This window comes from Rattus norvegicus, chromosome 9, assembly GCF_021556685.1.
Source record: "Rattus norvegicus strain SHRSP/BbbUtx chromosome 9, alternate assembly SHRSP_T2T, whole genome shotgun sequence".
Classification (NCBI taxonomy): Eukaryota; Metazoa; Chordata; class Mammalia; order Rodentia; family Muridae; genus Rattus; species Rattus norvegicus.
Window position 1 is genome coordinate 61,308,715 of NC_141542.1, and position 25,909 is coordinate 61,334,623.

Below are 25,909 nucleotides of genomic sequence, written 5' to 3' on the forward strand. Positions count from 1 at the left end.
CAGATGATTGTAAGCCACCATGTGGTTGTTGGGATTTGAACTCAGGACCACTGGAAGAGCAGTCAAGTGCTCTTAACCGCTGAGCCATCTCTCCAGCCCTATTGATGTCTTAATTTCTTGAGTTTTTTGTGTATTTTTGGATAAGTTCTCTGTCAGAATTTTTTTCATTCTGTAAACTGCTGTAGTGTCTTATTGATGGTGTCCTTAGCCTTGCTAACCCTTTTCAGTTTCATGAGGTTAATTTAGTTAATTTTTTTTAGTGTCTGAGCCATTGGTGTCTGTTCACAAAATTTTCTCCTGTGCCAGTGAGTTCAAGGTAGTTCCCCACTTTCTCTTTGTATGCAGTTTTATGTTTAAGTCTTTGATCCATTTGGACTTGAGTTTTGTGCAGGAAAGTAAGTATGGTTCTATTTGCATTCTTCTACCTGCAGACATCCATTTACACCGGCAGCATTTGCTGAAGATGCTTCCTTTTTCACATTGTATGGTTTTGGCTTCTTTAAGTGTCTGTGGGTGTGAGTTTGTTTCTGGGTCTTCGTTCTGTCCCACTGATCACCCAGTCTGTTATTAGGCCACATGGTTCTTAGTACTGTTGCTGCGTAATGCGGGCTTAAATTAGGGATGGTGTGACCTCCAAAAACACTTTTGTTGTACAGTATTGTTTTAGCCATCCGGGGTTTTTGTTTTTTTCATATGAAGTTGAGACTACTCTTTCAAGGTCTCTAAAGAATTGAGTTGTCATTTCGATGGGAATTCAGTCTGTAGACTGCTTTTGGTAAGATGATCTTTTTTATTCTGTTAGTCCTGCAGATGTGTAAGCATGAGAAATTGTTCAATCTTCTGATATTTTCAACTTTTATCTTTAGAGACTTGAAGTTCTTCTCAAACGGGTCTTTCACTTGCTTGGTTAGAGTTTACATTGAGATGTTTTATATTATTTATGGCTATTGTAAAGGATGTTGTTTCCCTAATTTCTTTCTTGGTCTCTTTATCATTTGTATAAGGAAGGAGGGCTACTGATTTTTTTTTTTTTAAGTTAATATTGTATCAGGTCACTTTGCTGAAGGTGTTCATCAGCTAGGAGTTCTCTGGTAGAATTTTTGAGGTCCCATATGCATATTATCTTATCATCTGAGAATATTGGTACTTTGACTTCTTCCTTTCCAATTTGTACTCCATTGATGTCTTTTAGCTGTCTCATTGCTCTAACTAGAATGTCAAGAACAGAATGGCAACTTGTCTTATTCTCCATTTATTGGAACTGATTTTTAGGTTAATTTGATTTTTGACTACTGGCTTGCTGCATTTTCCACTTATTGTATTTACCTAAAAAATTGTGTTTACCTTGAACCTCTGATCTCTCCAAAACTTTTAACATGAAGAGGAGTTGGATTTTGTCAAAGCAGTTTGATAAGATGATCATTTATTTGGTTTTAATCTTTCAGTTTGTTTATATGGTAGATTACATAGATGGGTTTTTATATATTGAGCCACCCCTGCATCCTTAGGATAAAACATAATTGATCATGGTGAATGATAGTTTAGATGTGATCTTGGATTCAGTTTGCAAGGATTCAGTTTATTATTGTCCATAAGCAAAATTGGTCTGAAGCTTTCTTTCTTTGTTGGGTCTTCATGTGGTTTAGGTATCAAGAGTAACTGTGGCCTCATAGAATGAATTTGGTAGTGTTCCTTTCGTTTCTATTTTGTGTAATAGTTTGAAGAGTGTTAGTACTAGCTCGTCTTTGAAGGTCTGGTAGAGCTCTGCACTAGAACCATCTGTCCCTGGCCCTTTGTTGGTTGGGAGTTTTTTAATGACCTATTTTTTAGGGGTTATGCGACTGTTTAGATAAGTTTCCCTGATACTGATTTAACTTTGGTACATGGTATCTGTCCTGAAAATCATCCATTTGGTCTAGATTTTCTGGCCCTTTAAAGTGGGAATCCCTCTCTCTTCTACTCTTGTTATTCTTAGGTTTGGTCCTTTCATAGTGTCCCAAATTTCCTGGATGTTTTTGTACTAGAAACTTTTTACACTTGGCATTGTTTTGACTGATGTGTCAATTCTTCTGTGGTATCTTCTATGCCTACAATTCTCTCTTCCATCTCTTGTATTCTGTTAGTGATGCTTCTGTCTATAGTTCCTGTTGTCTTTCCTATGTTTTCCAGCTTCAGGGTTGCCTCCATTTGTGATTTCTTTATTGTTTTTTTTTTCCATTTTTTTTTTTTTAGGTCTTGTACTATTTTGTTCATTTCCTTCACCTGTTCGGTTGTATTTTCCTGTGTTTCATCAAGGAATTTGTTCCCTCTTTAATGGCTTCTAACTTTTTCCTGTATATCTTTAATGATTCCTCTTTAAAAGGCTCTGATCTTTCTAAGACTTGATTTAAGGTCATCCTTTGTGCTTCCACTGTGTTGCTACCATATTCCTCTTGTTGGTTGTATTCGTAGCCTGATTGAGCCATCTGGTTGTCCTGGTGTTGCTTGGATGTTCCTGATGCCAACACAGCTCCTCTTGGAGGTAGCCAGAGTCATGGACCTGTAACTTCCTGGGTCCCTGCAGGCTCTTCAGGAAGACACACAGGCTCTTAGGCAAGACATTGGAGGTCAGGGTCCTGAGTGGAGCATACCTTTGTGGGCTGTACCCCAGGCAAACCAGGCTATCAGGGAATTGTTGGAGGGGTCTCCACTTTTTTTTTTCTTTTAAATGTAAAGACTTTAACCGGCCTTCTTAAAATTTGTGTGGCTGACGTAACAACTGGATAATCCTTCAACTCTGTTGCTATAGCATTCTGCTTTAACTAAGTACAATTGCTCCAACTGATTTCATCTGTATATATGATGAACCTTATGATACTTATGGATAACAATGTCTTTTGATGTGTAACACATTTTGTTACATATCATGGATGTTAATTTTGTTACACAATATAGTTGTACAAAATTTATGCATGGTAAGTTTTAGAGAAAAGAACATATGTACTTCAAATAAAATCATCCCTTGGAAAATGTTTAACTGATGTGTGAAAAAAAATTTTATTTGCTCTCCAGTGATATGGACAAGCAGAAATCTACCCTGGTAGATGCCCTCTGCAGGAAAGGATGTGCTCTGGCAGACCACCTTCTTCATGCACAGCCCCACGATGGGGCAGCAGCTGGAGATGCAGAAGCAAAAGAAGAGGAAGGAGAAAGTACCTTGGAATCTCTATCAGAAACCTATTGGGAAACTACAAAGTGGACAGATCTTTTTGACACTAAGGTAATTTACCCTTTTGCTATTGGTCTTGGTACAGCTCTGAGTAGTGAAATCTCAGGCCTTCTTGTGCTCTGTCTGCCAAAGAGGACGAAGATGAAGCTCCACTCTCAAGAAGATGCATCTTAACCTAAATACCTTGCATTCGTCCAACGTATTTTAAAGTGTTCAACAATGATTTTGAAAACAATTTTGTGGATATTCATAGCAGCCTTTTAAGACAGTAATATGATCTTCTAGAAAATTGTCCTTTTTTTTTTTCTTTTCTTTTTTTCGGAGCTGGAAACCAAACCCAGGGCCTTGTGCTTGCTAGGCAAGCGTTCTACCACTGAGCTAAATCCCCAACCCCAAAATTGTCCTTTTTTATTTTCTGAAATTTTTATATTAATTTTAGGGTGAAATACTCTTATTTTGGATATTATTATTTATTTTCCTCAAAACTCTGTAACTTCTACATATCTCAGTTTTTAGCTACCACTTTTAAGCAAATGCTTGGAAAAGCAAAGTTGAAAATTTTTGAATTTGGATTTTTAAAAAATACATTAAATCTCTTTTGTCTATTCTTGCATCAATGATTATATAACTTTTTATTAATCTTCCTTAAGAAGGAAAGGAAGGAAAAGTAGATGAGTTCTCCTCACAGAGAAAAGGTCACTGTTGTTGTCAATCATGGGTTCTCAGGATTAACTATGGTAATATTTAATTTAAAAAAACAAAACAACTAAAACTTGAAAAATTTCTTTCTGTATGGTTCCATTTCCCCCACAGACCAGTAGTGCGTGTGTAGATGGCATCAACAGTACTTAGGAAAGTAAAACAGGCAGAATTGTGCAGGGGTTAGAGATTAGGACCTGAAATTGAGTTTGATTCTTCCTTGTGCCATTTTTGTCATAGGCTACTGAACATTGTTGATTGTTTCTTACCTGAATGGTATCAGTAAATATTAAGTTAATGCAAAGCCCTTGGTGGTATTGCTGTTCATTGTTAACAGTTATTGAAGGTCTACCGTTTGCTAAATACTACTTCCTCCTGGAAAGAGAGATAGATAGCTTCTGTCTTTGAGAAGTGTAACAAGGTGATAAATACTTACAATCACCACAGTGAGATTGTTATACATACCTTATCTTCACAGTGACACTGCTGACAATGGGTAATGCACTACAGTACTGACCTGTGTACCCTGCTAATTGAACATTTTTTAATACATGTCTTGTCCATTAGAAAACAAATCAGCATAACAGGATATTTTTCTTTGAAGATGGTTACCACACTCCACAGTTCAGGCAAAACAAAGAAACAACGTGATAGAAAGAGTATGTTTATGTAAAATATGTCCTTTACAAATTAAATGATTGATGTTGGCTGTTTTTATTTCTATTCTTTGTTTTCTGTGATTATGTCAACTGGTTTATTTTGCACAGAATAATGGTTTAAATAATGGTTTAAAGTGGATTTTAATAGCTTATGACTTCTCTTTATTTACTTCCTATACTCTTCCTATACTCTTTTATGTAATTATTTGCCCTTAAAAGACATCTTTCTTAAAAAGTTTTTTCTTTTATTGGATTTTTTTTTTTTTTTTTTACATTTTAAATGTTATCCGATTTGCTGGTTTCTCTTTCAGAAACCTCCCCCGCATCCCATCCCCCCTCCCGCTGCTTCTATAAGGGTGCTGTCTCATCCACCCACCCTCCCACCTCCCTGCCCTGACATTCCCTACACTGGGGGCAACTAGCCTTCCCAGGACCAAGGGCCTCTCCTCCTATTGATGGGTGATAAGACCATCCTCTACTACATATGTGGCTGGAGCCATTGGTCCATCCCTGTGTCCCTGGGAGCTCTGGGGAGTTTGGTTGGTTAATATTGTTGTTCTTCACATGAAACTCAAGAAGGATGACCAAAATGCGAATGCTTCACTCCTTTAAAAGGGGAACAAGAATATACCTGGGAGGGAATAGGGAGGCAAAGTTTAGAACAGAGGCAGAAGGAACGCCCATTCAGAGCCTGCCCTACATGTGGCCCATACATATACAGCCACCAAACTAGATAAGATGGATGAAGCTAAGAAGTGCAGGCTGACAGGAACCGGATGTAGATCTCTCCTGAGAGACACAGCCAGAATACGGCAAATACATAGGTGAATGCCAGCAGCAAACAACTGAACTGAGAACGGAACCCCCGTTGAAGGAATCAGAGAAAGGACTGGAAGAGCTTGAAGGGGCTCGAGACCCCATATGAACAACAATGCCAACCAACCAGAGCTTCCAGGGACTAAGCCACTACCCAAAGACTATACATGGACTGACCCTGGGCTCCAACTGCATAGGTAGCAATGAATATCCTAGTAAGAGCACCAGTGGAAGGGGAAGAAGCCCTTGGTCCTGCCAAGACTGAACCCCCAGTGAACGTGATTGTTGGGGGGTGGGAGGTAATAGGGGGAGGGTGGGGAGGGGAACACCCATAAAGAAGGAGAGGGGGAGTGGCTAGGGGGATGTTGGCCCGGAAACTGGGAAAGGGAATAACAACGAAATGTAAATAAATACTCAAGTTAATAAAGATAAAAAAAAAGAATGTTGTTCTTCCTATGAGGTTGCAAACCCCTTCAGCTCTTTTAGTCCTTTCTCTAATTCCTCCATTGGGGACCCTGTTCTCAGTTTAGTGGTTGGCTACAAGCATCTCCCTTGGATTTGTCATGCTCTGGAAGAGCCTCTCAGGAGACAGCTATATCAGGCTCCTGTCGGCATACACTTAAAAGACATCTTTTTAAATTTCCCTTGATACAACATACTCAACTTAAGCTATACTTTTAGAGACTGGTGAGATGTCTCATTCAGTAAATTGCCTGCCACAGAAATATGAGAACCCAAGTTCAATCTCTTGCACCAGTGTAAAAAAAAAAACAAACAAAAAACAAGCACTAAGCACTATGACATGAACCGATAATTCCAGAACTGTGACATCAGTATTGGGATGATCTGTGGGCCCACCACTCTAGCCACATCAACCTTAATAAGCTGAAAAGCAATTAAGAAAGATACCTTATACTGACACATGTATGCCTACACACAAGAAAGGGTAAACTTCGGTGAAAGCCTTATTTCATTGTTAAAGCTATATCCCTTAAAATATGTGTATGCCATAAATAATCTTTTATTTTTATTTTATTTTGTAGGTTTTGACATTTGCATACAAGCATGCATTAGTAAATAAGATGTACGGGAGAGGCCTTAAGTTTGCAACCAAACTCGTAGAAGAAAAACCAACAAAAGAAAACTGGAAAAATTGTATTCAAGTAAGTAATTATACTGTATATTACTTCCATACTATGTAGTGACAAAAACACTGGGAAAAAAAAAAAACCTGTGTTCATTATAAAACTTTTTTTATTGTGGCCAATTGTTACCATTACTAAAGCAGTATGAATTGTATAATAAATGCATTATTTATTTGTAGCCATCCAACTTTCTAAAACATTTTCACTGCTATTCAGAGACCCTTATTAACCTTGAATGTTTTCAGCAAGGGCAAAGATGAATTACTTTGTAGTTAGAAGACAATCTTTTCCTTTTTGAAGGAAGAAGTCGTCCTTCTTAATGTATATTGCCTTGGTTTTAAACTGGTTGAATTTGTGGAGTTTTATCTGAGATGATTTTCACCTTTATTAATTTACCATATATTGCATATGCGAAGCAAAAATAGTTGGATCTTTCTCTATGAGTTAGCTTGAGATATGAAGGAAAGTATTTTAATGCCATCTTGTTTTCTGTCTATGTTCATCACTCAGTACAAATGGTAAGATAGTTTAAATCCTTTCGAGTCTTGATTAGGTTAAGGGAACTCTTTCTGGAGTTCCTGTTATTGTTTCTGTGTATTTGTGCTCCTGTGAAAAAGATTTGTGTTTTATTGGGAAGGGTTAGGAAGGATAGTCAGTTGGTAGATAGATTAATGAATAATAGAATGGTAGAAGGAAGATTTCTGTGCATTGTGACTTATTATTAAATTATTCTGAATTTTGGACTTGGGACCTGTCACGTTCTTTACTAATTCTTTCTTTTATTACAGCTGATGAAATTACTCGGATGGACCCATTGTGCGTCTTTTACTGAAAACTGGCTCCCCATCATGTATCCTCCTGATTATTGTGTATTCTAAAATGGGAACCAAAACGTTAAATTTCGAAACAGAAAATTTTATAGTGAACAAATATATGAACAAATGTGTGGCATTTCTAGTCTAACTAATGCATGTCTTCATCCACTATCGAATACTGATCATTAAAACTCTATGTATTTATCAGAGAACTCAATGGTGTGTGGCTTCATACATGTAATGTAGACAGACCTCTGACATCATGCTGCTTTCCTGCTGCCTCCCACACTTGGCTAGGGAGGGCAGAGCCTGCCTGCCAGCCCCAACCTGGGTGGGATGCAGCTGCTCACTGCAGGAGAGGTTTTCATCTCTTAATTTTTAACTGTAAAACGTCATCCAGTTTTTATTTTATAAATCAAAAAGGTTAAAACATGCTAAATTTTTCCAATTATATAGAGGCCTTAAAAATGCTACATTGGGTGTAGCTAAATTATTTATTTGACTAAAAATTACGAGAACATAATTTCCAGACTTCTAAAAATAAATTCAATTAATGGGTATGGTGGGGAGGTATAAATACATGGCAACTGGGAAAAGAAACGTGTTAATGTAATCTTCACTCCGGAGTCACAACAAGCAAGTTGTTTTTACAGCATCCTCAAGTACACAGCATCAGAATAAGTTAAAATTTCATGTGTTGGTGCCAGACAGTTGAATCTATCTGGTTTTGTAAAGATATACACAGTATGTTTATAACATTGAAATCATGTAAAATACATGAATAAATGTGCAAAACAACAGGCACAGCACACCATATGCACTCTGATACCTGTTTTTTATAAATAAAAGTAAATATTGAAGCTATTCAAGATTGGTCTTAATTTTTCATAATGTTTGGGGTTAGAACACAGACTAGTTTATTACATCTATAGGCCAGAAAGTGAGGTAATTTATTTTATAATGTTTCCTATGGGTATATATTTCCAGTGCTTATCATGTGTTTAAGTCTTATATATGTTTAATCTTTTATCTTTATATCTAGTATTCCTAGATCTATAAAATAGATAGAAATTGACAATATTAAAAAAGCTATAGTTAATCTAATAGCTGTGTGTGTGTGTGTGTGTGTGAGAGAGAGAGAGAGAGAGAGAGAGAGAGAGAGAGAGAGAGATCTTTGTTCCTTGGTTTACTGCTATAAAAGATTTACCAGTGAATCTTGATTTTTATTTGATAAAAACATTAGAGCTTTATGAAAAACTACAAATAAGCTTTAAAATGTTTTGCATGCAGTTTCTACAGGATCTAGAGTCTAATATCCTTCTGTGGATAGCTAGCTGAGTGTATGAGCTCTTGTATGTATTTTCACTTGGTCACATACAAGCACATAAGCTAGTTTTACCAGCCAGGTCTTGCCCCTTCATCTGAAGTACCTCAGGAAAGGTCAGTAAACTATGACCATTGAGCCATGTGTAAATAGTTGTATTGGTAAAGTTCTGTGGCTGGGAGAGTCAGGGTGCTACCATGTATCATTTCCTGTCTGATCATACTGTGTTTCTTGAGAATAGATGATCTCAGTTAAGCTCTACACTAGACCATATCCTCCAACCAAAAAAAAAGTAAGAGAAGAAGCATGGGTGAAGTGGTGACTGAAAGTCATTGTATCAGATGCCTACTACACTACTCACTGAAAACAACTGAAGAACTCAGGAAAGTAACTTCCTAAAGAAACAGAGCTGTAAAGTGTGCTTGGGATTACTCCCCGAGAACATTTCCAGTTATAAGCAGTTTGTCACGGGGTGTTGTACTCCTTCGTCATACCGGAACCTACATCCTATAATTACATATTCTTTACCTATGGAAAGGCCAGTCCTTTCAAAGGTAATACAAGACTCAAATCTTCCTTGTGGTACCATTGCCTTACTGACCAGAGATTGGATAATGTGGCACCTGCCTACCTACCCTTGCAGTCTAATCTGTAGGCACTCAAAAGCCCTTGAATTGACTACCATGTCCCATGAGAAAGTCAAAGTGCACTCAAGGCGCTCCTCATTCAGAAACTGCTTATTTGATTTCCTGCAGCTTTTGTGCCCTGTGTTCTGCTCTGCTTTCTCAGTCAGCCAGTGCCTGCGTCTTCATCCTCTGCGTGTAAGATGGGAGAAGCCAGCATGTAGGGAGGTGGGTAAGGGAGTGTGCCCAAAACCTCTTGAATGGAATTTCTTTTTGAAGAAAAGGAAAGTAATAATTAAGCTAGACTTGAGTTTAAACATATATGAATATTGCTCTACCAGGGAAGGTTAACAGACAACTCTCCCTGACAGAATTTCTGTCATCCTGGCCCTCTGAATCCAGAGGGAGAACTGCTCTTAGAAAGAAATGGCTACTCCTGGCCTACAAAGGTGCTGGTTTAATTTCTTCTAGAACCTTCGCTATTGTGAGAAGGTCTTGAGCAGCTGGTCATTATATGGATTATTCAGTAAGTCTTGTCCATACAACAGTTAGTGTGTAATGACAGTTCTGCAGTGAGTGAAGTATATGCCTTCCCAGGCATGCACACCCAATGTATTCAGGAAGCAGACAGCCAGCTCTTAGCAAAAATCTGCACAGGATATAGAGGAGCTATGTAACTCCCTTTGTTTTCATGGATAAGTTTACAGATTGTTACATAGCACATATTGGCAGTAATTCCATAAGCTAACTGCCTCAAAATTCAGCTTCTAGGAGCAAATTTTGTGACTAGCTGTTTCCAAGTCTGAGTCATCAGAATGAATGATTTACAAGAACAAGAGCATATGGGACAGTATGTGGAAATAGACTAGAGGGAAAGAACAGACCTTTGGGAGTCTGGTGAGATACTATGGATGCTTTGTCATGGGGCAGTGAAATACACACACTGCTTTTATTACTAAATTATTTAAGAAAAAAATGTATTTTAGAGCCAGGTACTGGTGGCACACACCTTTAATTCCAGCACTCAGGAGGCAGAGACAGGAGAGTTCAAGGCCAGCATGGTCTAAAGAGCAATTTCCAGCACAGCCAAAACTAGACAGAAACCTCTCAAAAAAAGTTCACATCTCATACTTTGAGACAAACTGAACTTGCAGAAAAAGATTTTCCTGTAATTTTCTTCAGATGTATAACAGTGAAAAAGTAACGAGGTTTAGAGGGAAAAAAGGACTGAATGAGTTGAAATGCAATGGGGATGGGAGGCAGCAGGCTGTTCTGTGTCTGCTGTTACAGTGAGCTGTGGTTGCTATGTAATGAACTGTGGTCAAGAAACCAGGCAGTAGTTTTTCTGTCTATTCTATAGTCAATCCAGCCTTTCTAAAAGTATTCTGTCCATTTTCAGAATAGCATGGGATTTGAGTCCTGCCCTAGACCTAGAAATAAGATATATCTGTAAGTCCAAGAAGATATTTAGGAGACAGGAACCATTTGCTATAATTTTATTTCTCTACATTATATATTTCAAAGGTAGTTTAGTGCAGCTAAAAAAAAATCGGGCTCTATTTGGGAGACTTATTTTTTAACGTTTTTTTGAATGTTTTTATTTCATGACATTTGTTGATGTGGCATATGCACCCATACACATCAGTCAAAGAACAACCAGTGGGAGTTGATTCCCACCCATCTGTGGATTCTAGAGATTGAACTGAGGTTGTCAGGCTTGGAGGCAACCTTGTTTACCCCCTGAACTATGTCACAATCCACTAGCACACCCTGTTTTTGTTGTTTTAAACAAGTCATTTATCCATTTGTAGTCAATTTTCATTCTTACCTTGTCCCTAAACAAGCCGTGGCCTGCTTCTAATCTAACTACAATTTTGAGTTTTTTTCCAGTTTTGGACTGACAAAATGCAAAATCTCTCCAGTCTTCCTTAATGCAGTATTCTTGAGTTTAATGCACACTGTAGGCTGTGGTGAGTGACACACTATTAATACTAATACATAATTACATGACATAATACATAATGTACTCTTTCTGCCTATCTGCGTATGATGAGTATGTTTACTTTGGGGTAAATATTTTGAAACAAAATTACTGTTTATTGAACTTTTTTTTTTGATGTGTGAAACTTTCCAATTGTCTTCCAACATGGCTAGGCTGATTTAAATCTTAGTTGCCAAGTGAGAGTCATGGGTTTTTTAGGTCTTTTGTTGTGGTGGTGCTTTTGGTTTTCATCCTTCTCAGTACCTAATGATATTACTTTTAAAACTCGGTAGTGGTTGTGTTATCTCTTTGTGGTTTTAATCTGCATTCCCACAATAAATAATGTGTTTATTAGACATGTATTGTTTCTTTGGGGAAGGCTCTTCCAAATTTTGCCCACTTTTTTTATCATGTTTCAGTTCTTCATGTATTTTGGTACACAAAGTGCTTTATTTTGTAGGGGTAAATCCAATTGCATGATTTTTATCTTATTTTAGGTACAGTCTCTCTTTAATCCTGATTGACGTGGAACTCACTATGTAGACCAGGCTATCTGGAGATTCCCCTATCTCTGCCTCCTAATAGAACCCCTAGTAGGTTTTTGTTTGTGTGTTTTTTTTAAAGATTTCCAGAACTTTGTGAAGAATGTGTTGAATCCTGTACAATTGCATCTACAATTGTGAACTACCATATGGGTTCCGGGCCAAACAAATATCAGTCCTCTGAATAAGCAGTGAGTTCTCTTAACCACTGAGTTGTCATCTTAGCCCGGACACTTTTTATTATTTTTATTCTTTTAGAAGTTCATACAGTGTATTTGATCATATTATTTCTCCTCCATGAACACCTAGATCTTACCTACTTTCTCATCTTCATATTCTTTCTCACCTTAAACACTCTTGCGCGCGCATGCGCGCACGCGCGCACACACACACACACACACACACACACACACACACAATCCAGTTATGGAGTCTAGTGTGTGTTGGTCAGCTGTTAAACCCACTGTGACTCCATTGAAGAAGAGTGAGAAAGTGAGTTTCCCTTTCCCAGTAAGTAGCTGTCAGTTACAAATAGCTCCTTGTCTAGAGATAGGATTTTATTAGTCAGGTATTTATAAAACAAGCCTTCCCACCATAATCTTAAGGAGTATCCTGACACCTCTTAGCCTTTTCATTTTAGTGTAGTTAGAATCTACAGAACAAATTCATCTCACAGAAACATGTTGGGAATTTGGCAGTGACTTCCCATTACCCATTGATAAAACTTGGAGAAATTGATCTTTGGAATGCCTTCTAATGTAGGAACTTGCTTTGTCATCCCATTTACTTACTGTCTTTAGTTTTTCTCAATAATACTGTAAAATTGGGTAGGATTCTAGCATATCTGTTAGTAGATCATCCTAAGTATTTGGCACTGCTGTTGTAAGTGAAGTTGTAGTTCCTGAGATCTATGGCTAGAATATATAATGCACTTTGCATTCTGACATTTATCTTCTTGGCTAAACTATTAGAAATCTTAAAAGTCCTACTGCAGATGACTTACACATCTATGGGCTGTTAGGGTGCCCTGAAAGCCACATCAGCTACAGTCTGCTTTTACGAGCAAAACCACATTAATTTTTATAAATGATGGTAAAGCAAAAAAAAAAAAAAAAAAAAAAAGTTAGGTGCTATTGTTCTATGGAAGTAGTATGTAGAATACTAAACCAAAAGTATTATCTGATTCTGACCCAACACCATTACATCAGGCATTTATATTATGTTTTTAGTTGTGTTTAAAGTTTTCTTTGCCACAGAAGCTAAAATCTATACAGTGTGTGTGTGTGTGTGTGTGTGTGTGTGTATACATACCCACAATACATATAAGTATATACGAAATAATGGTAGTCAGAATTGAATATCTACCGTTTTGAGACACGTCTCTGAACTTGATGTTAAGTAAGATAGGCCTGGCTGTCCACCAAGCACCAGGAATTCTCCTGTCTCTACCTTCCCAGCCCTGGGATTTCATGAATGTGCTGCTGTGCTCAGCTGTGTGTGTGTGTGTGTGTGCGTGTGTGTGTGTGTGTGTGTGTGTGTGTGTGTGTGCGCATGCGCACCTGTGATGTTCAGAATCCAGATCCCTCAGAGCTTTAAAGAGTTGTTTGCTAAACACCAACTTTTTCTGTAGGTGTTGGGATCTGAACTCTAGCCACCATGACTGCATACCGTTGAACTTATCTGCTAAACCATCTTGCCGACGCCTCAAAGGAGGTTCTTTTTTTTCTTTTTTTGAAAGATTTTATTTTATGTATATGAGTTACACCGTTGCTGTCTTCAGACACACTAGAAGAGGGCATTGGATTCTATTACAGATGGTTGTGAGCCACCATGTGGTTGCTAGGAATTGAACTCAGGACCTCTGGAAGAGCAGTCAGTGCTCTAAACCACTGAGCCATTTCTCCAGCCCCTCAAAGGGGAGGTTCTTAAGACATATGTTTTCTCATTCCATCAATTTCCACATTTTCCATCTTTAGTCAGTATTACCCTCTCCCTGCTATAATCCATATATATGCTCTAGCTACAGTGAGGCGGTCACTGTGGCACATGACCGTGATCAGGCAGGTGCATATCTATTTCAAAGCTTCCATGGGTTACACAGTGAGTCCACAATTATGACAAGCATATTGGCACATGTAAAATCCAGGTACTAGAGCACAAACAGGAACCCACTTGTTCATTTACTTCTTTGTGTAAGCTCTTATTTAATACATTTAATACACTGGGAACTCAGCAAGTCTACTTTCATGTGTCTGTTTCCTTTCTTTAGATACTTAGGTTGACCACATATTCTTACCATCTTAGAAAGTTGTATATTGAATGCATTTATTCTAGCCTTACCAGTATGGTATAGTATACCTTATAACAGCTTCACAAGACACTGATGGTTTGAGAGGCTCTTTACATTTCAGTCCCATTTTAATATTCCTTTAAAGAGCTTGACTGATGACTCTGAATGTTCAGCCAAGAGAGTGGTATCAAAAGCTTGCTTGAACTTATCTAAAAATTCATAATCAGTACTAAATCTGAATTTGTTTGCCCAGAGCACCACAGTGCCTGGCTGGGAAAGGTACACCATGGTAGCAAGCAGCTTATCCAGGAAGTAGTGGTGGTAGACAACATCAGAAGCCAGGACATAGTCATAATAAAAGGATGACTTAGGGAATTTCTGGTCCAGGTCTTCCCCCCATACCAGTTCTTTCACTTCAGGTAGATGGGCTGTGCATTCTAGTGTGTTTTTTGAAATATTGTATTGAAGATTTCCTAGAACATCAGGCAGGTCTGTTGCTGTGACTTGAGCTCCTATGAGAAAAAGAAATGGTAATGCTGCCTCAAGATACGGGCAGCCACAGTTTACTAAGAGATAGACAAGAAACATCGCCTTACTACCCCATGGTATATAGGCTGAGAAAACTGATGCATTTTAAACTAGGCAGCTTCCTCCTATAGCACCCCAACTCATGAATGTCAGAGAGATTCAGTTTCATATCTTTAGACTCTCAATTTCCATGCATGAAAACTAGGTAAATTAAAGTACTTGAAGACTAATGTCTCCAAGACTATTTAAATAACTAATGATGCTTGTCAAGTGACATTTAAAGGCAATTCAATAAAATTGTGGCCAAGCCACACCCTGCCGGTAGTAAGAAATCAAAATTGTCACGGAAGAGATTTTTTTTTTTAAATGAGAACAAGAAAAAAACAAACCTAAAAGACTGGACACAATGGAAACAAGGCCTGGTCCAGCACCAATTTCAAGTATTTTAGCATCTTCGAGATTTAATTCTTCTGTATGGTCTTCTAAATATTGGCACAAAGCTGTAGCCTAAAAGACATTAACAACAATTTGTCTCTTTGAAGTTTGATCACTAGAAGCCAGGAGCAAACCATTGTTGCTTATAGTTGAATATCAAAGCATAACCGTACGTATTTCTAGTGTTGTAAGTGTCCTATGGGGGCCATGGGACCAGTATAACCAGATACAGTGGTCAGTATGGGGGCCATGGGACCAGTATAACCAGATACAGTGGTCAGTATGGGGGCCATGGGACCAGTATAACCAGATACAGTGGTCAGTATGGGGGCCATGGGACCAGTATAACCAGATACAGTGGTCAGTATGGGGGCCATGGGACCAGTATAACCAGATACAGTGGTCAGACCCGTAAGCACCAGGAACTTGAGTGGGCCTGAGCTACTGTGCAGTTCTTCTCCCTGGTCCAAAAACGAACAAAACAGAAAGGAAAACTTACTCTAATACCCATCTCTGCCACGAATAATTCTACCTAAAGACCTAGAGAATTAGTTCTACTCTTAAGTCAGAAATGTGCACTGAAAAATAGCAAATCCTACCAGCTTTTTCATGTTGGGTGCTTCATATAAGTTATATAAATTTGAACACCTTGCTCCCAGCTCTATGAAAGATTAATTAGGTTTGTTACATTGGACAACTGACCAGTTTGGGTTCCTCCCTCACTTCCTCTCTCCCCTTCCTCCTCTTGGGTGAAAAACATTGTCAAAAAGTACTTCTCAAAGTGTTCAGAGTTTGTTAAAGGTCCAGATCCTTAGCTTTTGTGGTCTACATGTCTAGATCAGCCCTGATGAACCAATCTGTACTTCTATAATGATATATGCCATTTCATTGATTCATGGGCATAGTGGTACACACCTTTATTTCCAGCACTCGGAAAGGGAAGGGGATCCCTGGGAGTTCACAGTCAACTTCAGCTACATAGGTGAGCCCCAGGACAGCTGGGACCTTGCTGCCAAAACAGAATTTGGTGGGGGAGGGAGTTGAAGGGGACACACACATATACATGTGCAAATGAAATATCCGCAATGCCCTGGGAAATACTATAAAGTATTCACAAAAGAGTAACAAACCCACGTATACACAGACTAGGGTTCCAGTGAAGGCATGGAGATGAAAAGCAGTTGAGCTCCCTAATTTGTACTCCATTTTTTATTTGGGCTAGGCAGGAAGTTACTGGCCAGGGAATTCCTGAACTTTCACCATTGCAGGTCATAGGGTGTGGTAGTTTGTATGCTTGGCCCAGAGAGTGGCACTATTAGAAGGTGTGGCCTTGTTGGAGGGTGTGTATCACTGTGGGGTGGGCTCCGAGACCCTCCTCCTAGCTGCCTGAGGATGTTCAGTCTGTTCTGGCTTTGTTCCTGTGAAGATGTAGAACTCAGTTCTTCCTACACCATGCCTGCCTGGATGCTGTGATGCTGCCATGCTCCTTCCTTGATGATAATGGACTGAACTTCTGAACCTGTAAACCAGCCCCAATTAAATGTTGTCCTTTATAAAACTTACATTGGTCATGGTGTCTGTTCACAGCAATAAGACCCTAACTAAGACATAGGGTGGATAGCACAAAAAACCTACCCCTTTGCATCCTGTGTTCTTGTTGAAGGATATTCAAGGGCAATAGCTATGCTGTCAAGGTACTGTAGTGATGTGTAAGACATGTGAACCGGTTACAAATTACTGTGCTTTATGTAGCATAAATGAGGCATATAGGTGGGAGTGGGCAGACTAAAGGTCAGTTGGAAGTCAGTACTGCCTTCCTGATGCAGGGAGAGGTGAGCCAACTGAGTAAAGCTGCATGTGGACTGCCAGGTGAGAGTAGCAGATGTCAGACAGCACAGAGCAAGGGAGGGGGTTTTGGTTGGCAAAGAGAAAGTTCTTTGTGGGTCTTCAATATTGAGTGTCACCTACAGTGTTCCAGATAGCATACTCTGTGCAATCCTGTGAAGATGACTTAGGCCAGCCTCCCTCAGCTCTGAGAACACCCTGTCCTCCAATATTGAAGTATCATCCAGAGTATCATTTTGACATCTCAGCACCTACTCTACCCACGGACAGCTGCACCAGAAATCATACATTTTTTTTTTTTTTGTGCAACTGTCTGAAACAAATCCTAAGACAGGCCCATTTGGTGCAGGACAATCTGAGGCCTTAATTTTTGTAATGTCTTACCATCACTGTAGTTACATGTTTACCTGGTGTAACAGGAGGTTTGGTGTTTTCAAACTTCTGGTTAGGTGAAAGACCATTGCTGGAAGGAAATCATACCTGTGTATAAATTACTAAAAGAGCTCCCAGACCTAAAGCCCTGGCTCCTTTTCTCTCATCTATTACCAGTCTGCAAGACCACCCGGAGAGTCCAATGGGACCCTCTTCATGACTATTCAGTGTTCCACAGTGCCACCATCATGGCTTTCTAGTTTAGAGTCCCTTCACCATGTATATGTATCAGACAGTTTTTAAGAAACAGTCACCTTTCCCCACCCAGTCATCAATCAAAATATTTAAATATCTTAATATCGCTCCCAAACATCTGTGAATTTCTGTTCTGGACTCTTTCTGATGTGGACAGCCTTGCATTGGAGAAATTGGTAATACTGGGCCTCAGACCACTCAAGAGTTGAGGTTTACCAAATCTAAGAACCTTACTGAGTCCTGATATTCTCAGCTGTGAGGTAGGAATAATGTTGTTCCAATCACTACAGCTATTGTGGGCCTCATTAATCTTCATAATCATGTCAGCAACTAATTGTTAGCAGTAGTTCCCATTTTAAATATGGACACAAGATAATGGACAGTGACTGTCCATGATCATACAACCTGAAAATAGAGAATTTTGTCTGTTTCAGTACCATCCTTACAATCATGGAAAGCAAGAGGTAAAGAAATGACTCCTGAATGTTTCTTCTGAAGTATGTACCATTTACCATGTGAAAGAGTCTGAAATTATTGAATGCCTGAGAATGAGGGGAGCTCAAAAGTGCCTATTGGGAATTCTAAATTAAATTTTAACTTTTCTCATATAGTAGTTGTGTCAGTTTTACATCCCATTTTCAATATACTCTACTTATATCAATTGAAATATTTCACTGAATATTGATTAGGGTAGGGGTGTGTGTGGTGGATCACTTGTCTATCATGAGAAGGAAGGAAAAGGATGGTCAAGTAGCAAGAGGAGGAAGGTAGAGGAATGGGAGAGGATTTTACTTCAAAGCCAGTGCTCAAATCCCTGGGATAACAGGCAGTTATTCATTAGTTGCAAAAGCACACAAGTAAGAGGGCACATGGCCAGTTGCAGGCAACACGGATGTACAAAAAGTTTTATCTCCAGAAAGCTGGACCACAAATGTAGCAATTCTCACCCCTGGCCACACCACTGTGCCATAGTTCTCAATGGATTCTTGAATGATGATCTTCTTGCCTGCGAAGTGATAATGCTCTTGTGTGTAGCTGGCATAGTCTGTAGGAACAAATTTCTGGATGCTATGAAGAGATGATTCTATCATGTCAGACTCTGTGAAGTAGAAAAATCATATGGGCCTCAATAAGATGATAATAGATGAAACTTTCTCTAACAGGAGGGCAACCATAAATAGCTATGACTGTACATAGAACACAAAACTGAATTACATAGGATGATAGGGACACGGAATTCACATGTGACAAAATGACAAAGTATGCCCCTGGTCTTTCCATAGGAGAGGACAGAATAGGCAAAGTTCCATCCCCACTTTCTTGCCACCAAGAGAAAGTAATGTTATCTGGTTATCTGTACAGTGGTAACAACGTGTGAGCTTTCTGAACACTGAGGAGCTAGATAAACATGCATGTGGCTATTTTTGGATCTTGGGGTGAGATGGTATTCCCACATGTTGGCAGGAACATGTTCTCTTAAATCCACAACTAACCCTCAGAAGGTATAAGCTACCCAAAGTCGAGCCAGCTTTCCAAGCACAGGGAGGCGATTAACCAAACTCCAGATATTAAATTACAACTGCTTTAAATACTCATTGAGCCCCGTAAGCTACAATAGCAGCTCTCACATGTCATAACATGGGAAGAGAGCACCTGACAGGACTGGTATCATGCAGTCACAAATCCTCATAGGTTTTCCAATATTTCAGCGGATCCCTGAGGTGAAATGTCAGGAGGAAGGGTGAGGATGCTGAGCACATAGTCTACTGTTGGCTAAGGACTAAGGGGGCACCAACAATGGGGACTCTATCTAGGAGCAGAGGGGTCATGCGTGGCCCTTGTCTTTGTATCCTGGGATATGACTAGATTTTGACAGGAGTAGAATCTGGTCTCTAGAAAAGAGATGGGAGAGCAATCAATGAACATTTGATGTCTTTCAGAACAACCACTCAAGGTGGACAGAGGAGAGTTTGTTAAGGTGGACAAAGGACAAGGTGGACAGAGGAGAGTTTGTTAAGGACTACACAGCTGCAGCGTCCTTCAGGGAGGCCTACAGGGGCTTCAGGTGACACTGACTGTTGCACTGGATTTGAAAATAAACTGGGGCTCATAGTTTACGTGTCTATATATGTTTTCATTTTTATTCCCTAAAAGTTTGTTGCATTTTAAGGTGGTATCAGGGTAGGACATATTAGGAACAGGTTTTTACCAATAGTAAGGGTGATTGAGTCATTTATAGATTAATCTATGTTCCTTTGATGGTGTGGTTATTAACAGGCAATTCTGATTTACACCACTCAAAAAAGAGAAACTCCTGTACTGATCCAACAGCTAAGTTTCAATAAGTGTGAAGGAACGTGCTCATCTAGGGCTAGCGCAGACCGTGGGCCACTCTTCACTGTAAAGCTGCAGGGCACAGACCCACAGCCTTCACAGTGACCTGACAGATAAGCCCCATCGTTATGAATGATTGATGAGGTCCTAGAACCATGAGGCTGTGAGCTGATACTGAATCTAGTTCAGCAGATAGAAAGCCAAGGAACACAGTGGAGAATGTTTTACTCCCAGGGTTCTACAAGGAAGAAGAGACACTGATTGACAAGTATTTACAAGGACCCTGTATGAACATACCCACCATGAGTAGTGTGTGTTCTAGCAACAGAGAAAATGGAAGTAACATGAAAAGCATATGTCACAGTGAGATGTGTGAGACAACTAAGGGTGAGATTTGAGTAGTTTTAAAGTGTATTTTCATGTCTGTGGGTATTTGGCCTCCAAGTGTCTGTGTGCCATGTGGGTACAGTGCTTGGTGCGGTGTCTGCAGAGGCCATAAGATATGAGATCTGGAACTGGCATTAAGATGGCTACGAGCCACCTGTGGGTACTAGGACTCAAACCTGGATCCTCTGGAAGAGTAGCCAGTGCTCTTAACCATTGAGCAGTCTGTACGGCCTAAGATTTCGAGTGGGTGTAGTTAACTTTGGTCTTTAATCTAACTGTTAGTTACATAACATCAAATGTTTCTCGGCCACAAGTAACAACCAGATCCAAAGTTCATGGAATTCATGGCCATCAGTGATTCCTACCCACGCCATCAGGTTCCTCTAACCTACCACACCCGGTGTGTATCCTTTTCTCCCAAGGACCACTGTTGTGGCAACAATTTTTCTCTCAGTGCTACAGATAAGTTGGTGGGCTGATTTTGTAAGTAGACAAGTATTAAGTTTGGCGGTTATACTATCCCTATCAGTAGTATTCACTGTTATTTATTTATTTACTTTGCGATATGTAAAACGAGTGAGTCCTGCTTTCTTGATTCCCCTTTCTTAGCCGCTCCTGTCCTGGGGACACTGGTGTGCACCACTGGCTCTTGCTTCAGTCAATCAACATTAAAAACGGATTGCTGCAAGCTTTTCTCTGAGCTCTACACACATACTGTGGCATGCACATACTTGCACACACATAGTTAAAAATGTATTAAATGAACAAGGGTTGTAGGCTCTGCGAACCAAAGCCCAAGGTTCAAACCAAGGCAGAGGCCAACGCTCCAGCTAAGGCCCAGGCTTCAGCTCCAGCGCAGGCTCCCAAAGGTGCCCAGGCCCTTGTGAAGGCCCCATAGAAAAGGCTCCTGCCAGTGTGTGTGAAGACAGATGGACGGCTGTGACACATCTACCCACACACTGTGTGCAGATGACCAGGGTCCTGTGCTGTTTTTACAAATAAACTTGAGACCAGAAAAAAAATGAAAACTGCCATTGGATGCCTGAGATAGTCCAGCAGTTGAAGGTGCCTGCTTCCAAGCCTGAGGACCTACACATATCCCAGACCCTCGTAGGAGAAGGAGAGAACTGACTCTGGCAAGTTATCTCCTGCCTTCCACATGTGTGCCAGGACATGCATAACAAATCGTAAATAAATGTAATAAGATTTTAAACACAAGCATATAAATAATTTTATGTAAGACCCTCTGAAGGACTATAAAGAGAAAATTATCTGTATTATACTTTAAATAGTTTCACTTATTAGTAGCAAATAGATCAGAATTCTAGAAAATTTCAGAATTTTATGAAAACAATATGGAAAAAATAAGTTTACATCCTCTTTGGCAGAGGTGAAACTTTGACTACTGTAAATGCTTGTTTTAAGTGGTTCTCACGTTCTCATCCTTGGTTATGTCTAATTTGCTTCGGAATCCATACCTAGACAGAATTCTAAGCTTGCACATGACTCTAAGAGGAAATACCTCCAACAGGGGACCACTGTTGGAAAAAGATGCCAGGAATATATCTGAGCAAGAAGCAAAAACAAATCTAAATTCCCTTTTGGTGGTTTTAAAAGTTGTTTCAAACGTTTAGCACTCTTAGACCTGCACGTGTGATAAAATGTCGTGGAAGTGATAACATTGAAAACTAGAAGGTAATTGGTTTTTGTTTCCTGCTATTCTCTGTTACAGTTTTAAAAAGTCCTAGAGTTTAAAAGAAACACATCTTGAGACTGAGAAATGCTGTAAGGGCTTACCTACTGAGGGTCCTGCAAAAACATCCTCCTGTGGAGTCCCCAAGCGTAGGGGCTGCTGGGCCGTGTGGAGATGCTGATCCATAGCTAGAGCCTGTTGGGAGGGAAAAGGCATGGCAGACTCAGCCTGCAAGGTTCCCAGGAGTACTGCTTACCACTTCATCGTTTGCTGAGGCAAAAACAAGCAAAACCTCTGCTCATCAGAGCTTCCTTGGGGTCATTAAGGCAGGCACACAAGGAGCTGGCTTGACAGAGTAAGATGCAGCCCCTATGATCAAGAAGAATGCAGTCCAGAGAGGTACACCTGGGAGCATATGCTGCTGTTCCTTGTCACGGTCTAGGACTGTGGAGCTCACCATTAAGTTCTGGACAGTTATTTCAAGTAACTTCCGGAAGACAATTTCAGTGAAGAAAGCCTGTCCAACATTGGGTGCCACTGGGGACACTTGTGGATTGCGGTTTAATGAACCATGGATAAGAAACCCAGATCAGACTCTGAGACTGTGTTGGAACAGAGCTCTAGCTAGGACACTGATCTGGCTCCTACTTTCAGTACTTGGAGTCTCCTTAATCCCCTCACTCACAAAGAAGAAGAGTGATTTGTAACGAGAATTGGCCAGAGACCACTGATAGGCACAAAAGCCACAGAACTGTTGGACCTGAGAGATTCAGAGCACTTGGTATTTGCTGAGTATAAAAGCAGATACTGCCATATGAAGGTTAGTGAGATAAAATAGAAACAGAACCAGCAGGAGTGTGTATCCACTCGATGTCTTCAAAATCACAATAACTCCCATCACTATCCTACTTACCTAGGAGGCTCAGGCAAATAATTCAAAAGTTCAAGGGCAGCCCTGGCAATATAAGAGGTCACGTCTCAAAATTAAAGCAGAGTGGTAGCTGAGTTGTAGACCACTTGACTTGCACCAAGCTAATGTTCAGTCAACAGTTAAGAGGAGGGCCAGGCACAGGAAGCTCAAGAAGAAGGATGACCAAAATGCGGTTGCTCCCACTCCTTAAAAGGGGAAAAAATCCATAGGAGGGGATACAGAAGCAAAGTTTAGAGCAGCGACTCAAGGAACAGCCATTCAGAGCCTGCCCCACATGTGGCCTATATATACAGCCACCAAAACTAGATAAGATTGATGAAGCTAAAAAAATGCATGCTGAAAGGGACCGGATATAGATCTCTCCTGAGAGACACATCCAGAGCATGTCCAATGCAGAGGTCAATGTTAGCAGCAAACCACTGAACTGAGAACAGGACCCCTTGGGGGGAATTAGAGGAAGTATTGAAAGAGTTGAAGGAGCTTGCAACCCCATAAAAACAACAATGCCAACAACTAGAGCTTCCAGGGACTAAACCATTATCCAAAGTCTATACATGGACTGACCCAGGACTCCAACTGCATATGTAGCAGAGAATAGCCTTGTTGGGGCACCAGTGGAAGGGGAAGCCCTTGATCCTGCCAAGGTTGAACCCCCAGGGCCGGGGAATATGGGGGGCAGTAAGGTGAATGAGTAGGGGGAATACCTGTATGGGGAATGGGGTGGGGAAGGGGGCTTATGGACAGAAAACCTGGAAAGGGAATAACGTTTGAAATGTAAGTAAAGAAATAATATCTAATAAAAAAAAAAAGGAGGGTCAGGGAAGAGAATCCCAACTAAAGATGGTCAGTGACAGAAGCAGGAGTCGTAAGTGGACATAGAGCTGCAATGCACACTTTGCCCGGGGCTGCCTATTTCACCATTTCTTAAATGACTCCTAGTACTTAGTGTATATTAAGTTCACACTGTACATTGACAGCTTCAATCTTTCTAACAAGTTTTTGTAGATTTTGTCATCTGCGTTTACTGCCCCGTTCTGTTTCAGCTACTGAGGGCAGGCACCCCAGCCAAAAGCAGAATCTTCTCAAATCCACTCGGGCCTGTGAATGAGCAGTGAATGCCATGGACACCCCCGCCAGGAAGCGTTTGTACCTCCACCTCTGCAGAGTCCCTATGTGTGTCAAACGAGATTGCGGTGGATGTGATGTGGCTGCCACGTCCCTGGCATCCTGGTGAAGGGAGTGTCTAAGACACTGGACTGCAGTGGACGGGTGTGATGTGTGTAGTCAGCTCAAGCCCTCAAGCCCTCAAGTAAATGCCTCAGTTCTCCAGTTTACCAAACTTCTCACGAGTGTTCCACTCATGTGCCTCACAGGAGCATCTTTCCTCCTGCAGACACTTTCTTACCTTAGCTTTTACTTTTTCAGCCTTTCAGTGACCTGGGAAGTTAATGATTCTACCTTTAAAACGCAATTATTGTGGGGTGCAGACACGATCCTTGACGAGAAGCTGGGTTAGAATGTTGGGCCTCCTAGGCAGAATCTGCCTAGAAAATGCAGTTAATTGTGACACCTATCACATGAGGATTGAGAGCTATAATCGAACAAAGCCTCCACGCATGCAGTCCCCCACTGCTCTTACCACCTCCAGGGCAACAGACTGGACATTCAGTATGACTACTTCCAGGGCCATGGAGTGGACATACTGTATAACCGCCTCCAGGGTACAGAATAAGCATGCACTATAACCCTGTAATAAAGTGCCTGTCTGACACCATGGGATGCCACTAATGTAATCTAAGACACTTTTATTTCACATGCAAGGGAGGGAGAGCATGTTTCAGATAAGGAATGGTGAGAGTTCTTGAGAAATCAAATGACCCTCCCACCACTGTTGTTGATGTAATTTTTCCCCAAAGACAACTTGTGTATTGAAAAATCAATCTAGTACAATTACTGTTATCACTTTAGAGTCTTACATTACTTTAACATATATTAGTATTTACTATTAAAGAATTAAATATTTCTTAAAGCAACTCCTGGTTATTGCCTTTAAACCCCTCAAAACCTTTTCAAACTATCAGTTTAAACATGTCTTTACCTTATGAAGCAGAGATCGAAGTTTGTGTAGCCTCAAGTCCCCAGTGTTTTTTTATATAGGTCTGCACTTGAAATGATAAGCTCTTTATGACCAAAAGCCAGCCAGTTGGAGTTCAAGTTATTTATGGTAGCATTACCCAGAGTTCTCAGACACATACTAGACTGACACCTCAATCTCAACCTCTCCCTCCCTCCCTCCCTCCCTCCCTCTCTCCCTCCCTCCCTCCCTCCCTGCTTCCCTTTCTCCCTCCCCATCTCTCCTGCCACATCCAGCACACATGGAGCACTTGCAACCTGAAATGGAATGTCCCCCAATGATCTGTAATGTCTAAATAGAGACTAGCTCTATTTACTGGTACCCTGTGGCTGGAGCCAGGGTTAAATGGAAATTTCAGTTTCAGTTCTAGAAAGAAATGGGAGGTCAGTTGGGGAGGGAATGAATGGGATCAAAGTGTAACACATACGTATGAAAAATCCCATAAAGAAACCCAGAACTTTGTAACTAACCTAAAAGAAATTTAATTAAAAATAAACAGGAAGTATAATTTGGGTGGTTGGGGATTCACACAGACCTGCAAACACTCCTGTGGTTCAAGAGGCATGCCTGCCTGGGCCACTGCCCAAGATGCTGAGCCAAGAACAACAGGCACCACTACCCGATAGAAGAAAGTGGTTTCCAGGAAGAAAGAGCATCTGCCCATAAGAAGGGATGAAAGTTGAAGCTTTAAACCTGTATGCAGGCTGTTTGAAGTAGGGTCAGAGGGAAGAGAACTTTAGAAAGACTCCTCCTGGAAAAAGGTATGGAGAGACGCTCAGGGAAAGTCTCGGGGAGGAAGCTTCGTAATTCTTAAAATAGAATCCAGGTCATGAAAAGTGAAGCTGCAGGCAGATGGGGCAATGAAGTATCCAGAGTAAAAGTGGTTAATTTGA

General features: G+C 40.3%; 2 protein-coding genes across 8 annotated transcripts in view; one reads left to right on the forward strand and one right to left on the reverse strand.

The window, feature by feature from the left end:
- Positions 1-8,206, forward strand: part of Tpp2 (tripeptidyl peptidase 2) — an 85,068-nt gene extending 76,862 nt beyond the window's left edge. For 4 of the 7 annotated variants that reach the window (XR_015628947.1, XR_015628948.1, XM_087567831.1 and 1 more), the window contains 3 exon segments: positions 3,052-3,259; positions 6,426-6,545; positions 7,316-8,206. Coding sequence is in view for 2 of the 7 variants with exons in the window: in XM_087567831.1 (XP_087423957.1) it covers positions 3,052-3,259; positions 6,426-6,545; positions 7,316-7,405 (418 nt within the window). In the remaining 5 variants the exon portion in view is untranslated. 7 annotated transcript variants of the gene reach the window in all.
- A 5,339-nt stretch (positions 8,207-13,545) lies between these two features.
- Mettl21c (methyltransferase 21C, AARS1 lysine) lies at positions 13,546-25,008 on the reverse strand. The gene is given in 5 exon segments (NM_001106908.2): positions 13,546-14,614; positions 15,020-15,137; positions 18,485-18,636; positions 22,056-22,146; positions 24,981-25,008. Coding segments are annotated over 4 exon segments (747 nt in total). The 5' UTR covers positions 22,138-22,146; positions 24,981-25,008; the 3' UTR covers positions 13,546-14,219.
- Between the last annotated feature and the right edge of the window lie 901 nt (positions 25,009-25,909).